This window comes from Blennius ocellaris (assembly GCF_963422515.1).
Source record: "Blennius ocellaris genome assembly, chromosome: 12".
Taxonomy (NCBI): domain Eukaryota; kingdom Metazoa; phylum Chordata; class Actinopteri; order Blenniiformes; family Blenniidae; genus Blennius; species Blennius ocellaris.
This window is the reverse complement of record NC_137661.1, coordinates 7,170,927-7,183,709: the sequence shown is the minus strand read 5'-3', so window position 1 is coordinate 7,183,709 and position 12,783 is coordinate 7,170,927. Positions and strand designations below refer to the sequence as shown.

The window sequence follows — 12,783 nt, the reverse complement described above, 5'->3', positions numbered from 1 at the left end:
AAGCTCTCAGTCATGACCATCATAGCCAAATTAAGTACTCCCTTATCTTTCTTTGTGTGACTAGGAACGGCTCATAAATCATATTGTTGCGACTTATAAACTCTGCATTGCGTAATGAAATAATTAGCCTGACAGGAGAGTATTACGCCTCACAAAATATTGACACTGACTCACCCTCACCAGTGTTTGGAACATTTCTAAGTGCACTAAGGTAACTCATACTCGTGTGTACTTTGTTGCTTCCTCTTGGTGAATTTCAAGATGCTTCTTCACAAGAACACAAAGCTTATCAGGTTTAAGATTAGACATACCCCCAGTACCGGCTCTCTTTTTTTTCTTCCTCCACTTCATACGCAAGCTGATTCCCAAACTCTTGAACCGGAATTAATCCTACATCCTCACAATAGCCATGCAGGTGCAGGCCTCGAGGTAAACGTTAGCTATAAAGGTATCTCGGCTCCCTACCTGCTTCATTACTGATTTCATGGGAGCGTTACGAGGAACCAGATGGGCTCTGACAACAATGGCATCACGCACAGAACCCCATGCTGGTGCGATCACAGCGTAATGACCTTGAGGTTGTGGCAGAGCCTGCCTGAGTGATGGCCAGGATGCAGACGAAGGAGAGAGACGGAGCTTAAACGGCAAGTCCAGACTTGGCTGCCGTGTAGTGACCGTGGCTGTCTTCACAGAGTTGGTAAAACTATGGGTTCACTGCTTAAATCTGTAAACTTCAAACAGACAATCTCGGTATTTACGGTGACAAATTATTCTGCGAAAAACTTCTTTTTTTTGTTGTTGTCTGAGTAACTTTTAAAGGTGCAAACATCACGAAAACTTGAGCAGACTGGGATTCGCTGTTTTCAAAATACATTAAACTGTGGGAAAAACTCAATAGATGAAACAAGTTTACCAGTAGATTAACGCTTCATCATATCCAGCACAATACTGTATATAGATACTGTAATTCATATACAAGAAAGGGGCTATTTGTGTCTGTCGACTATGTATCCACTAAAAAGCTATTGGGGACTAGTGAGAGACATGGAATGAACAAAATGAAATGATAAATAAGAGTAGTGTGCCACCAGATCTGATGTAGAAGGAGCAAAAGGAAGGTAAAAGAGTGAGTGAAACTTGGCTTGCCATTTTGTTGATCGCCTAAACAAATCAATCAAGGCCCGCTGGACCACACTAATTGAATTACACAAATGGGACTGGGGGGCTGCACATAGCAGTGCTGCTACAAAGCAGCGACCAGGGTGGGCAGCTTTAGGCACTTTCTGAAATTAATCATCCATGCTGGCCCCCTTCCTCGCTTTTCTTTTATCCTCTCATCTGTCCTTCTGTTTTCAGTGCTTGTCTGTCTCTTCAAGTATTCCTCCCACCTATTTCTGCCTGCTTTGTTTATGCTCCTCTCCTCAACTTTCTTTAGTACACAGCACCTAACATAAATTGGATTTTATTCTCATTCTCTTGTTATGCACGTCTCACTGTCATTTTTTCTTCCCAGATTTTGATTTAACACAATTTGATCCAGCCAGTAAATTATAAAGTGGTCTGTAATGCCACCATTAAAAGCCATATTTATGATCTAAAGTTTGTTTTTGTATCTTTATCAGAAATGATGAAATACTGATCAAATAAATGCTCCTTCCAGAAAGTAAACTATCTGCTTCAGCCAGCTTCGGTGCATTAAAGTCTATTCCACATTCAACATGGATTTATTGAACTCGAGCAGTCTTCTTTGGCATCGTACCTTTGCACCGCATAACCTATCATCAGATCAGCCTGAGGCAAGCAGCACTGTTAACCAGGGCAGCTGTTATGGCTGGGACAAATACTTGTGATCCTCTGCCCCAAACGGCCTTATTTGTTCAAGGGATAAAGGCAGCAAACATACAGCGAGACACGCAGGAGTGAGCTATAGAGCAGGTTGGAGGGTGTGACTGCTGAGGATTGCTTTGTGAAATCCACAAAGGGAATTGTAACGGTACATTTTTTAAAAATTCATTTCGGGTTAATTCAGTAAAAAAAAAGAAAAATATCCTCCAATCTCTTTGCTTTTTCTTACCTAGCACGTCATGAATTATAACTCAGCAGAGAATCTCGCCATACAGTTTAATAATGCTCAGTGTTGTTTTTGAATGGATTTGGAGTCTATCCGGTTCCAGCACATTCTCAAATCATTTCCCACAACAACTCGCATGATGTTCTTCAACATCCATTTGTCCTCTCTCAGTGCCCTTGAGTGAGATAACATCCAACTCAATGCCTTTGTGTCATTGGGTTGGCTTCACCGTTGTGTGAAGAAATAATTCTTACATTTTTTCTTATTACGCGTAATGCTGCATTTTACTGTTGTACTTGCACTAAAAGAGACAATTCTACCAGAAGACTAATACAGATTTTGTGCTTAATTAGTTCTTCAACACAGTCATTTGCTGATACTACACGTATGATGAGGATCAAGTTATGGTTTTTATTCAGTGTTGTATTACTTGATGAGTACTAAGATGTAGCTCTCCTTATGCCAGCTGGAATGCAGCAAACAATGAGGATATTGTAGCAATGGGATTGTTGTTTACATTAATATTCAATAGCTAGAGATACAGACGATTTGCCATTTGGTGTCATGCTGGACTGTTTTTTTTTCTTCAAGACCACTATAAATTGCTGTTTTTCACCAGGCGAGTCTTTATCAGTAAACACCCATTGTGTAAACAGGCTGGGTACATGTTTTTTTCTTGTTCTGTGTGTCAAAGATAATTTTCAGCATCTATTTCATTCCTTGTGTTGTCCTCTGTTACTGACAAAATCAAAAAACGCCACTGGCCACTCGCACTGTGGTGAGCCACAGGCTGGCAGAGTAGACAGAGGACAATTATGCAAAATACAGAGAGTGCAGTCATTAAAAAAAAAAGAAGAAGACAAAAGAAAACAGCAGGAAATAGACACATTGATGGAGTTTGTTTTGTCTGGAAACATGTGCAAAAATGATGCTGCTGAGGCGAGGACATGAAAGAGGATTTGTCAAAAACTGTATTTTAGAGGCCTGCTGCCTTTAAAAGGTAATAGTATCAAAGAACTGCCATGTCACTGGGATACATCAGAGGAAAATTTATTTATTTTTGTTCGATAAGCAATTGTTGCAGACACTTAAAAAATGAACTTAAAGCATACGTGACAAAATTGGCAATAGATCACATTTTTTTATCAACGGAGTGAAGGTGTCCGGTGTGAATGTTTGTTAATTGTTAGGTAGAATATCCACGTTAGACCAAAAACTGAAATATAACATAGAATAATAGTATATTTCAATTCCTTGGTTGTCCACAATTGTCATCTCTTTCATCCTATGCCCTTCACTCCTCTCTCCTTCACGTTTCTCTCTGGCTCATTCCATTTCAGTCCTTTCTTCACACCGCAGTGGAGGAAAAAAATGTTTTTTGTAAGCCAATGGCGAGAATGCAATTACACCAGTAGCGGGTTAGAAGCAATGGATGATACCACCGAGTGAGGAGCCTCCACCAATGGCTTTAAGTAACAGTAGAAACTTCCCCGTCTCACCGAAGACTCTTTTTCTCTACCTGGAGGCACAGCACATACACAACAGTTTTGATAATAACTGACTTTTACAGTTCTTTACATGTCGATTGTTGTTTTTTTGGTGACAATCAGATAACATATAAAAATTATATTTTTGTAGGCACTGATATTTATTGTTAGCAGTTGGACCCATAATAATAATATAATCATATAATGTCTAAAGCATCACTTGTGATTTAACACAAAAAAAAAAAACAGCTTTCAAAGTTTTTGCAAATCAGCACTCAAGGCTGTTGAACGTTCTACTACCATCCACACGTACCCAAACTTCACACGGCCCTTACTTTGTGATGTCCCCAGTGCTGAGGCGCCAGGCCTCTGAACACTTTCCAACCCACCTGCCACCAGGGCTGCCATTTGCAGTTCCAAGCGCACATCAAACAGAACCAAATCAGAAGCTCGCACAAACCCACAATGAAGACTCTACCAGCTGCACTCTGCAGGTAGATATTTTCATGTAGAGCCATGTGCCCAAAACCTTTCCCTCACAGGAATGAGGACGGTATGAGCTGTAAGGGGATATGAAGAAGATGTTTGAAGAAAGCGCTATAGGAGGTTGTACCATCAGCTCGAGCAGAGTAAAGATTTTTTTTTTTTTTTTCCTGCACTGACTTACATTACAAGTCTAAAGTGTAAAATACTCTCAGAGTGTACAGCTACCGACAAGGTGAAAGGGTGACTAATCCTTATAATTAAGCAAGACCAATAGTCTCATTTGTGGCACAGCTGAAACATGTTATTAGACCAATGTTCCAGAATAGTAACCATGTACAACATTTTGTTCTCTCGACTTGATGTGATGGAGGAGGTTATGGTATATTATAAAGCATCCAGGGCAGCTGCTGGCATATTGATGCTTCCTGGCTAAACGTTAACGAGCAATGGTGCTGTGTTTGTCAGCGAGGCCTGGGCCGCAATCTGTCTGCTGAGGCAGCCAGAAGCCCTAATGATATCATCAGGAAGTGCCGTCAACAGCGCTCTAACGAGGAATGATCTGACGCCTGTTGTTTCGCCCCCTTCTTTTGTCTCCCTGCACAGGCTTTCTTCAGCATTGTCAATCATCTAAGTGTATTTCCTCATAACGAATGTCAGACTGTAGAAGAAATAAAAAACAATATGCTGGGGGTCCATAAGCCAGTAGTCATGTAAAATAGTATTACATTAAAAGAAGAAAAAAAAATGGATTAAACATGGAATAGAAAGAAAGCGCAATTGTTCAACCATGATTTAGTAATGAGTTTGAGATCAAACGTGTATTGATCAAATGAGTTCAGGAAAACAGCAGAGTGCATTGTTCATAAATGTAACCTGGTAAACAAAAAAACAAGATGTTTAGACAATTACACCTGATTATTGAAGACACAGAAAACAAGACAGCCATATTAGACCCGGTCATATGAAAACGTTACAAAGAAGCAGGGCTTCAGACATTTCACGCGTCTTTTGAACTTGAAGACACGAGAGTCTTCAGCTGAAAATCAATCTGTATGTAATCCTGTGGATTTGGTGCCCCAAACTTGAACTTCTTGCCTAATCTTCCCCCTCCTTGTTTCCAGTACCAAAGGAAGAACAAATAGAAAGTCATCAAAACCAAAAAGGTTTTTGTATGTTACCGTGTACTAATAAATCTGAGTGCAAAGACTTTAAGGATTACCCTCATACATTTGCATCCTCCAGTTTTAGAGAGCTGCGCTGCCACCAAATGCACCATGCCACAGTTTCTTTAGGCCTGATATGAGCTCATAAACTCTCCAGCAGACAAAGACTTCACTTCAGGGCAAAGTGTGATTTGTTGATCTTGCTCGAGTTCACAAGACCATCTAAACAACGTTTTACATTTACCTTTCATCACACAGCGTTGCTTTGTTCCAGTTTTTGGTAACAGATCTCATGACTTTGTCAGTTCAATGTTCTCATTGGATTAATTGAAGCATGTTTTTGGTTTTTTTTAATTGGTGGATGACTACGGCCGGAGTGGAACTCAGTTTGTCACGCCAATCTGCATCACCGGTGCACAAAGAAATAGTTCTTGATAAAGTAATTGTGATCAATTCAAGATGCCCACCACTAAGAACGTTTGTCTGACTTCATTACGAGCCGTCACAGACAGTTTTACTAATCATGTCCTCCCTGCTTTCCCCCCCTTTTTTTTTCTGTCACCTCCTCCCCCCTTCCTCTCCCTCTTGTCAAATGTTGTCGTTTTACAGGTGCCTTGCAGATCGAGAACAGCGAGGAGACAGACCAGGGGAAGTACGAGTGCGTGGCGTCTAATGTGGAAGGCGTGCGCTACTCGTCCCCTGCTAATCTTTATGTGCGAGGTAGGGAGCAACCCGGCCTTCGAACCAGGCCAAAAAAAAACAAAAAAAAATAACAAAAATAAAAAGTTAAATAAAATCAGCTACCCATTCTTACTAATATGTCTTCACAGTGGAGCTCAGCTTTAAGTGACATTACTGTTGAGCTTAACAGATGATTATTGCTTCCATTCCAGCCTAGTTGTATTTGCACAAAATGTGTTTTGCAAAATAGTGTTAGCCAAGTAATATAAATCTTTCAGCATTGATAGCATTGTCTGCCCATAAATGTAATTTCATATGCACTGAAACTTCCAAATGTAAAACTATAATTGACCAACTAATGTTCTTCTCTGTTATGATGTTATGCTCCATTTTGTCTTTTAATGCCCTCCCCTACTCACTCGGAAGGAAATGTGTAGCACAACAAGCCGTATGTCTTTACTTTATCGGTTGTAAGGTACTTTTTACCTGTAATTGTGTGCCCGATCAAATGTTTCCCCCTCCGTCAAAGTTGGAACTCAAAAAGAGTCTGGAAGGACTTCTTTTTGGTTAGTTTCTTTACAGGTAAAGGAGCACAACGGTAAGTCCTGATTTTGATTGAGTGGCAAGGTATTACTGCTCACCAATCAAAATCCCAAATCTTTTAGCCTTCTCCTGAATTGGGGGGAAAGAAGTAATAGAAAGGGACTGTTAACACAGTCAGCTGCTCTGTGTAACACACACACACCCCCCCCCCCCCCCCCCCAAAAAAAAAAGCTTTGTCGCAGAAAGTATAAATAGTACACTTCTTCTACTCCGTCATCATGCTGCTCTGGAGCATAAATCCATAGAATTCCCCTGTTTCTGCTTTTGTGTTTTATCTTTAAAGTCGTCTACAGTCAGTAGTAATTTCAGCTGGCATGTTCCAGCAAAGTGAAGATATAAAAAAACAATCAGTCACAAGGAATGTAGTTTCATAGGAAACAGATATTGAAGACAAAAGCCTACCATCCACCACTAATGCTAAATGACAATGAATCCCTGTTGAGGGAGCTTTAATAAATTGAAGCAGATGCATTTTCGACATGTATTATTTATATTGTGCATATTAAATAAAGATGCCTCGGTATCTACTCAGTTTGTTCCCTCTGCTGTGTACCAAATAACTTTGTTCCCAATAAATAATGCACAACTCTGACATTATAAAATGGGTCAGGGAGCTGCTTTTTCATTATTATCGTTATTATCATACTCAGTGAAGTAGCAGCATAGGGAAGAAAAATTCCAACGTGTGAGGAGCCGAAGGTAAAAAGAAAAAAAATACAGTTTATCAAGATCAGCGTCTCTCCTCGCCAGCATTCATTTGAAGGCTCATGCTGTCTGCGCTGCGATGCAATGACATTGTCAAGTAGCTATCCACCTTGTTCGTGTACAGCATGCCAAAAGTTAAAAGGTTCATTGGAAATTACAGTCAAGAGCGCGACAGGAACCATTAAATAACAATGACGGGAACACATTGTTGACACAGCACGGGGACATTTTGTAGTTCTTTGGCGAAGAAGAATACCGATATACTGATATCATTTCCAACAATCCATGCAAACTCCATGAACACTGGCTCCATCAGCATGCATTTACAAGAGTACACCAGGGCCATAATTACTGAAATACTTTCACACTATGTAACACACTTGTTATGCTTTGATGGTGTCAACTTTTGTCTGTTTTCAGTTAACTTTTGTCAATCAATTCTGATACTTGATGTTGACTATGTTTTGTTCACAAAGCAAAATGCACTTGAGATTAGCAGCTGTGGTTGGAATGAGTTTTGAGGAGGAGAAGGAACACAACAAAGCTAAATTGTTAATGGTGCCTATTGTGCATAATGTGTCAAAAAGAGACTGCTTGTCAAACGGAAACCGTAATGACAGTGCTTCTCATTGGCTTTCAAAAGGTTGTCTGTTGAACTGCAGCTGCTAATTTCATCCCAAACTGTGTCTTTTTTCTTTTCTATCTCTCATTAGTTTTTTATTTCATTTTACTTTCTCTTTGTTTGGTTTCCTTCTCTAACAAAAGCAAGTACAGCCACCACAGGAGCCTATCCTTGTGGCTATAAGGAGCTTGTGAAATTTTTTTGAATTATGAGTATGGTACGCATGATTTGACTCCAGTGGCGCCTCACTACTTTTTTTTTCTTACCAGGCGACAGTGCGGCCACTGGGGTGAATCTGATTGTTTTGGTTCAAAGTTTATTTAAGGGGTGGGGGCAGGCAAGTGTACTTTCAAGAAGGGATGTCGGTAGCAGGGACGAGGGAAAAGAAGGAAAAAACAAGATTAAAGAACAGGGAAATGTAGCTGCAGCTAAACACCTTGAGGTGGCTTTTTTTACTCTCTCTGTGTTTCCCCTATTTTTCTCTTCTCCTCATGTCATTGTGTTCTGCATCAACCCCTTTACATCCCTCAGAGCTTCGAGAAGGTTGGTGTGTTTTTTCTTTTTTACTTTTTTTAACCCACATTTGAAAAAAAAATAAACAATTCAACATGTTGAAAATTTCTAGCTGTATTTGCCTATTACGTAGCTCCATTAATTACTAATTTGAAGAAATACTAATCAGCTATTCCAAAGTGCTAAATGATTTTGAAAATAAACTTTTATTTATTTCGAAGGAAGAAATGATGAAAGCAAACCCGATTAGCTCGGGTCTTGTTAATTTACTTTTATGTTTGCATTGTGGGGCCTTTTCTCGTTTTGCATCCTTTGGTATTGCTTCTGCACCTAAAGGCTTTCTTGCACGTGTTATCATGGAAACCCAGCATGTGGAAATAACAGGACCTGTTGCATGATGGGAGAATGTAACTGTGCTTGCATGCCTGTACAAAATTGTTTTGGCCGTGATGGTCTTTTGGTTTCTGCATTCCCTGTGTTTGGTTCAGTTGTTTCTTTCTCCTTGTTTGGTTTTTCAACCAGTATTTTCCCTAATACACTCCTTTTGGTTTTTTTGGCTTACCATTTTTTTCCCAATTATTTTTTGTGTTGTAATTATGGTGTTGTGTTTGTGTCTTTTCCTTTTTTTTTTTTTTTAAATCCAACTTTGTTTCAGACCTTATTTTTCTGTTCACAATGTTTGTCCTTTTGTGCGTCATTTGTTTGTGGAATTTGTGTTTCTTTTTCCAAATTGACGCTGCTCTGCTTCTTGAGTCTCGGAGTGCAAATGCAAATGCAGAATGAAAAAAAAAAAATAAGTGTGTATGCAGCCAGTGTTTCTGTCATCTTGTTTATAGCAATCCATTACTGACAAAATTAGACCTGATTGGGCCTGATTGGGTTCCATGGTGATTTCACTCAGCCATTAAGAGATGCCATTTACAGTGTCGTGTGGATCAATAACAATATGATGACTTCGACATCACATTTGCTGTTGCTTAGCGGGTGCTCAAAGATACTTTTTTATTTTCAAATGGCGGCAGCGAGACATGATTGGTTTTGTTGAATGACTGCTGTTTGCGTTCCCTCGCAGTCATGACACTCAATCAAATTAGAATCTATTATTCAAAAGCCTCACTTCCCCAGTACACATAAACTCATACACCAGAAATGATTTTCAGGTTGCTGTGACTAAAGTAATGAGGATTCTCAAAGTGAAAGAAAACACAGTCTCTTTAAACATTCATGTTGTATTCATGACAAAAAAAAACCCAAATGCTTAATAGGTTTGTGATCAATGCGGCTAATGCAAAAGTTTGTTGGCTTTGTGCAATAATCACATCTCTATTAAATGTTCTGTTTTCTGCTCTAATGAGGTTCCCTGTTAATCTCATAATCCTACTGTCCTACTAATCAATACACAGCATTCAAAGTATACTGATCTTCAGGATATTAAACTAATCTTTGTGACATATTAAAAAGGCATGTGGTGAAAAGGCCAGTCAGCATTAAAAGGCAACAAAGACAAATTGATCAATTGCATTCACTGTTCTCTGTTCAAAGCACTGTGTCTGTTGATGTTTTATCATGAAATACATCGACATTAACAGAAAGATTTCACTTAGGTAATTTTATCAGGGAGCTCCTCTGTGTTTTTTTGTCAAACATAAACTCGATACTCCAAAGTATTAGCGAGTCAAACCTTATCTGAAAGTATTCAACACCACAAAGCCACAAACTACCACTTCAATGCCAATTTTTCGGCAGTGCAGCAAACCTCGAATTTGTACGTAAAACAGGCCATTTGGAAAATATATGTTGCCATCCCTTCCGCTCAAGTATTTGTCTCCAACACAATTGAGTGTCCCCATGTGCCAAATTGTTTTCATAATGACCTTGATCAGCGATTGTAATTGTAGTATCGGGGAAAACCACCAGTCAACAATCTGCCCATACCACCCTGCATATAGTACGGTCCACAAGGCACACCACCACCAAAAGAAACGGAGCTCATTGAAATGTTTTCATCTTTATTTGCACATGTTTGTCTGTTTCTAAGCCCTGCAAATAACACTGATGCAGAAAGACTAGGCTGTTATGTACGCATGTGCATGAATACCCTCCTACAATGGTATCTGCTTGGGTATGAATGTGCTTGCATGTCCTGCTATGCATTTGTGTGTAATGTTGGGAAAGAAAGCTAGATTACACCTTATGTTCTCACTGGCCAAAGCAAAATCCTGCCATCTCTATTAGATGTTTGTCTCAAGGAGTCCTGTAGATAACAACTACCTTTTGGGAAAATTATACCGGTATCAGAAATACGCTTATGTTCCACACTAAGCAAATACTTCCAATTTCCTGAGACTATATGATTGCGCTCCGTTTTCCAATCTGACTGATAATGCTCACTGAAGAGATCCACACAGTGGGGGACACGCTTGCAGTGTCATTCGGCTGCTTGTCATCAACCTAAAACAACAGAAAGAAGTGGTTCACTCTGAAATCCCCTAAATCCATTGCTTGCTCATAGATACCCCTTCCATAATTCCTGTCAGTTTCCTTTAGGTAATAATTTCCATTTTGATGAGCCACCCATAGTGACTGTTTAACTGTGGCACAGCCAAGGTATGTTAATACAGGCCGACCCCTGCGGCTTATATGTAAATGCCGTAGGCCTCACTCGGCAAGTGTGACTAAAGGATCTCCATACTGTGCCTGTGTCCTCAGGCAGCAAGAGGGTGTAATCTCAGCTTCAAGGTGACACTAAAGGCTGCACATTATTTTGGCTTCCCCCCCCTCCCTCCCCTTCATTTTGGGGCAGTAAAACCTGCCTCACCAAAATGGCCGATAATGTCCACCTTCTGACCTCTGTTTTTTGGCACAAATCCCTCCACAACACTGACCACGATTAGCGTTAGCACAGTACTCTGGCATTCTCTCTCGACTGCTTTTCACCTCGTTCAGTGTAAGGCTTCTCGTCTTTCTCTCCACATTGGGGCTTGAAACAAGATTTATATGTTATTAGCAGTCCAAATGAAAGGTATATATATATATGTTGTTTTTCATTTTATCTCAATTCCAAATGGGCCGGCTGGGCTCATGGTCTCTGTGAATGAGGAGCCTGTCCATGCAATTGGGATTCTTTATTTTTTCTTTGGTTTGCTATCAATACATTTTGAGGTAGGATAGGACAGGGTCCATCACACACTTCCACAGTTTTGCCAAGACTCACTGGACCATTGACACGAGAGTTCACTTGAGCATTCAGGCCCATGTCCAGTCAATGATAGTGCAATGACTCATTTGCATGTGACATTAAGCTATGCAAATTATGCCTCCCCAAATGTCTTCTACATTCATAAACTTGTAATTTCCTCCCCCTATATTCACAATATCATGCGTTCGGAATCTTCTGTTGCAACCAAATATCAGATTAATTTATCCGTCAGACACATGTTGTATGCTGTTGACATTAAAACCTTGACAGAATTCACTTGTACTTTGTCCACTCTTCAAAATCACACTTTGATTGTGTATCACTAGGTTCCCTATCATCAGGAAGCCTTTCACTTAAAACATTTTTTTAATATAGGCTCAATAAGTGGAACTTTTTAACATTTTACTTACTGTCCACATGAAATAATTATCTGTTTTTGGCAGGTCACTGCTGTAAGTTCCCACATTGCCCCATCACTGGAGACACTAATGTAATCATCTTCCTGTGGGGAAACCTCATTCACTCAGCCACAACAGCTCCCGGTCCATTGGCTGACCTTAGCCCCAGGGAGAGAAGAGCATCCTCAGACACGCCATGATTGGACATCTCCAACTAAAAAAATTCAAATAAAAAACAGTCCCTCTTTAACATATTGAGTTTTCGCCATTCTTTTGGATTGGAGAAAAAAAATTGAAGTGACAAATCATTGCTGAAAAACATCTAATAGCATTGATGCATACCTCTTTGTTGAACACAGCTGCACTCTGGTACTGTCTATGCTGTTCGGACATAGTTCTTTTTGTGGATTTGTTCAGTTTCATTTGTTTCCTTTCATTTGATTTTGTGCGTGTGTGTCTGGAACAATGCTATATTTGAAAATGAATGGCATGCTTGGATGGGCTTGGGTGACATTTTTTTCGGATTGTATTGGTTCTCTGGTGTCTGCCCATGGGGGCGCACCTGTATATGTCACTCATGCCATAGCCACACCCATGCATGTCCGTGTGAGGAATGGGCTGCCCTTTCACCTTTGTTGTTTAATCAGTAATTTTTTGACAAACTAAAATGAAAGGATACATTAAAAAAAAAAAATAGATCCCAATGTAATGGGACTTTTTTCTTCTTCTTTTTTTTCTCTCAAATCAACAACTTTTGGCGGGTTTTTTTCTCCCGCAGTCACTATGAGACAAAGTAAATCTCAGCTAAAATGTGCTGTGACCCATTGTTTATTGTTATTATTTTCCTTACAGTCA

At 39.8% G+C, this 12,783-nt stretch overlaps 1 protein-coding gene across 5 annotated transcripts in view; it reads left to right on the top strand.

Moving 5' to 3' along the window:
* The window catches only part of ptprsa (protein tyrosine phosphatase receptor type Sa), a 230,194-nt gene that overhangs the window by 144,727 nt on the left and 72,684 nt on the right, over nt 1–12,783 (top strand). For all 5 annotated transcript variants that reach the window (XM_080506753.1, XM_080506754.1, XM_080506750.1 and 2 more), the window contains one exon: nt 5,817–5,927. In XM_080506753.1, coding sequence (XP_080362879.1) covers nt 5,817–5,927 — 111 coding nt within the window. The remainder of the gene's footprint in view (nt 1–5,816; nt 5,928–12,783) is intronic.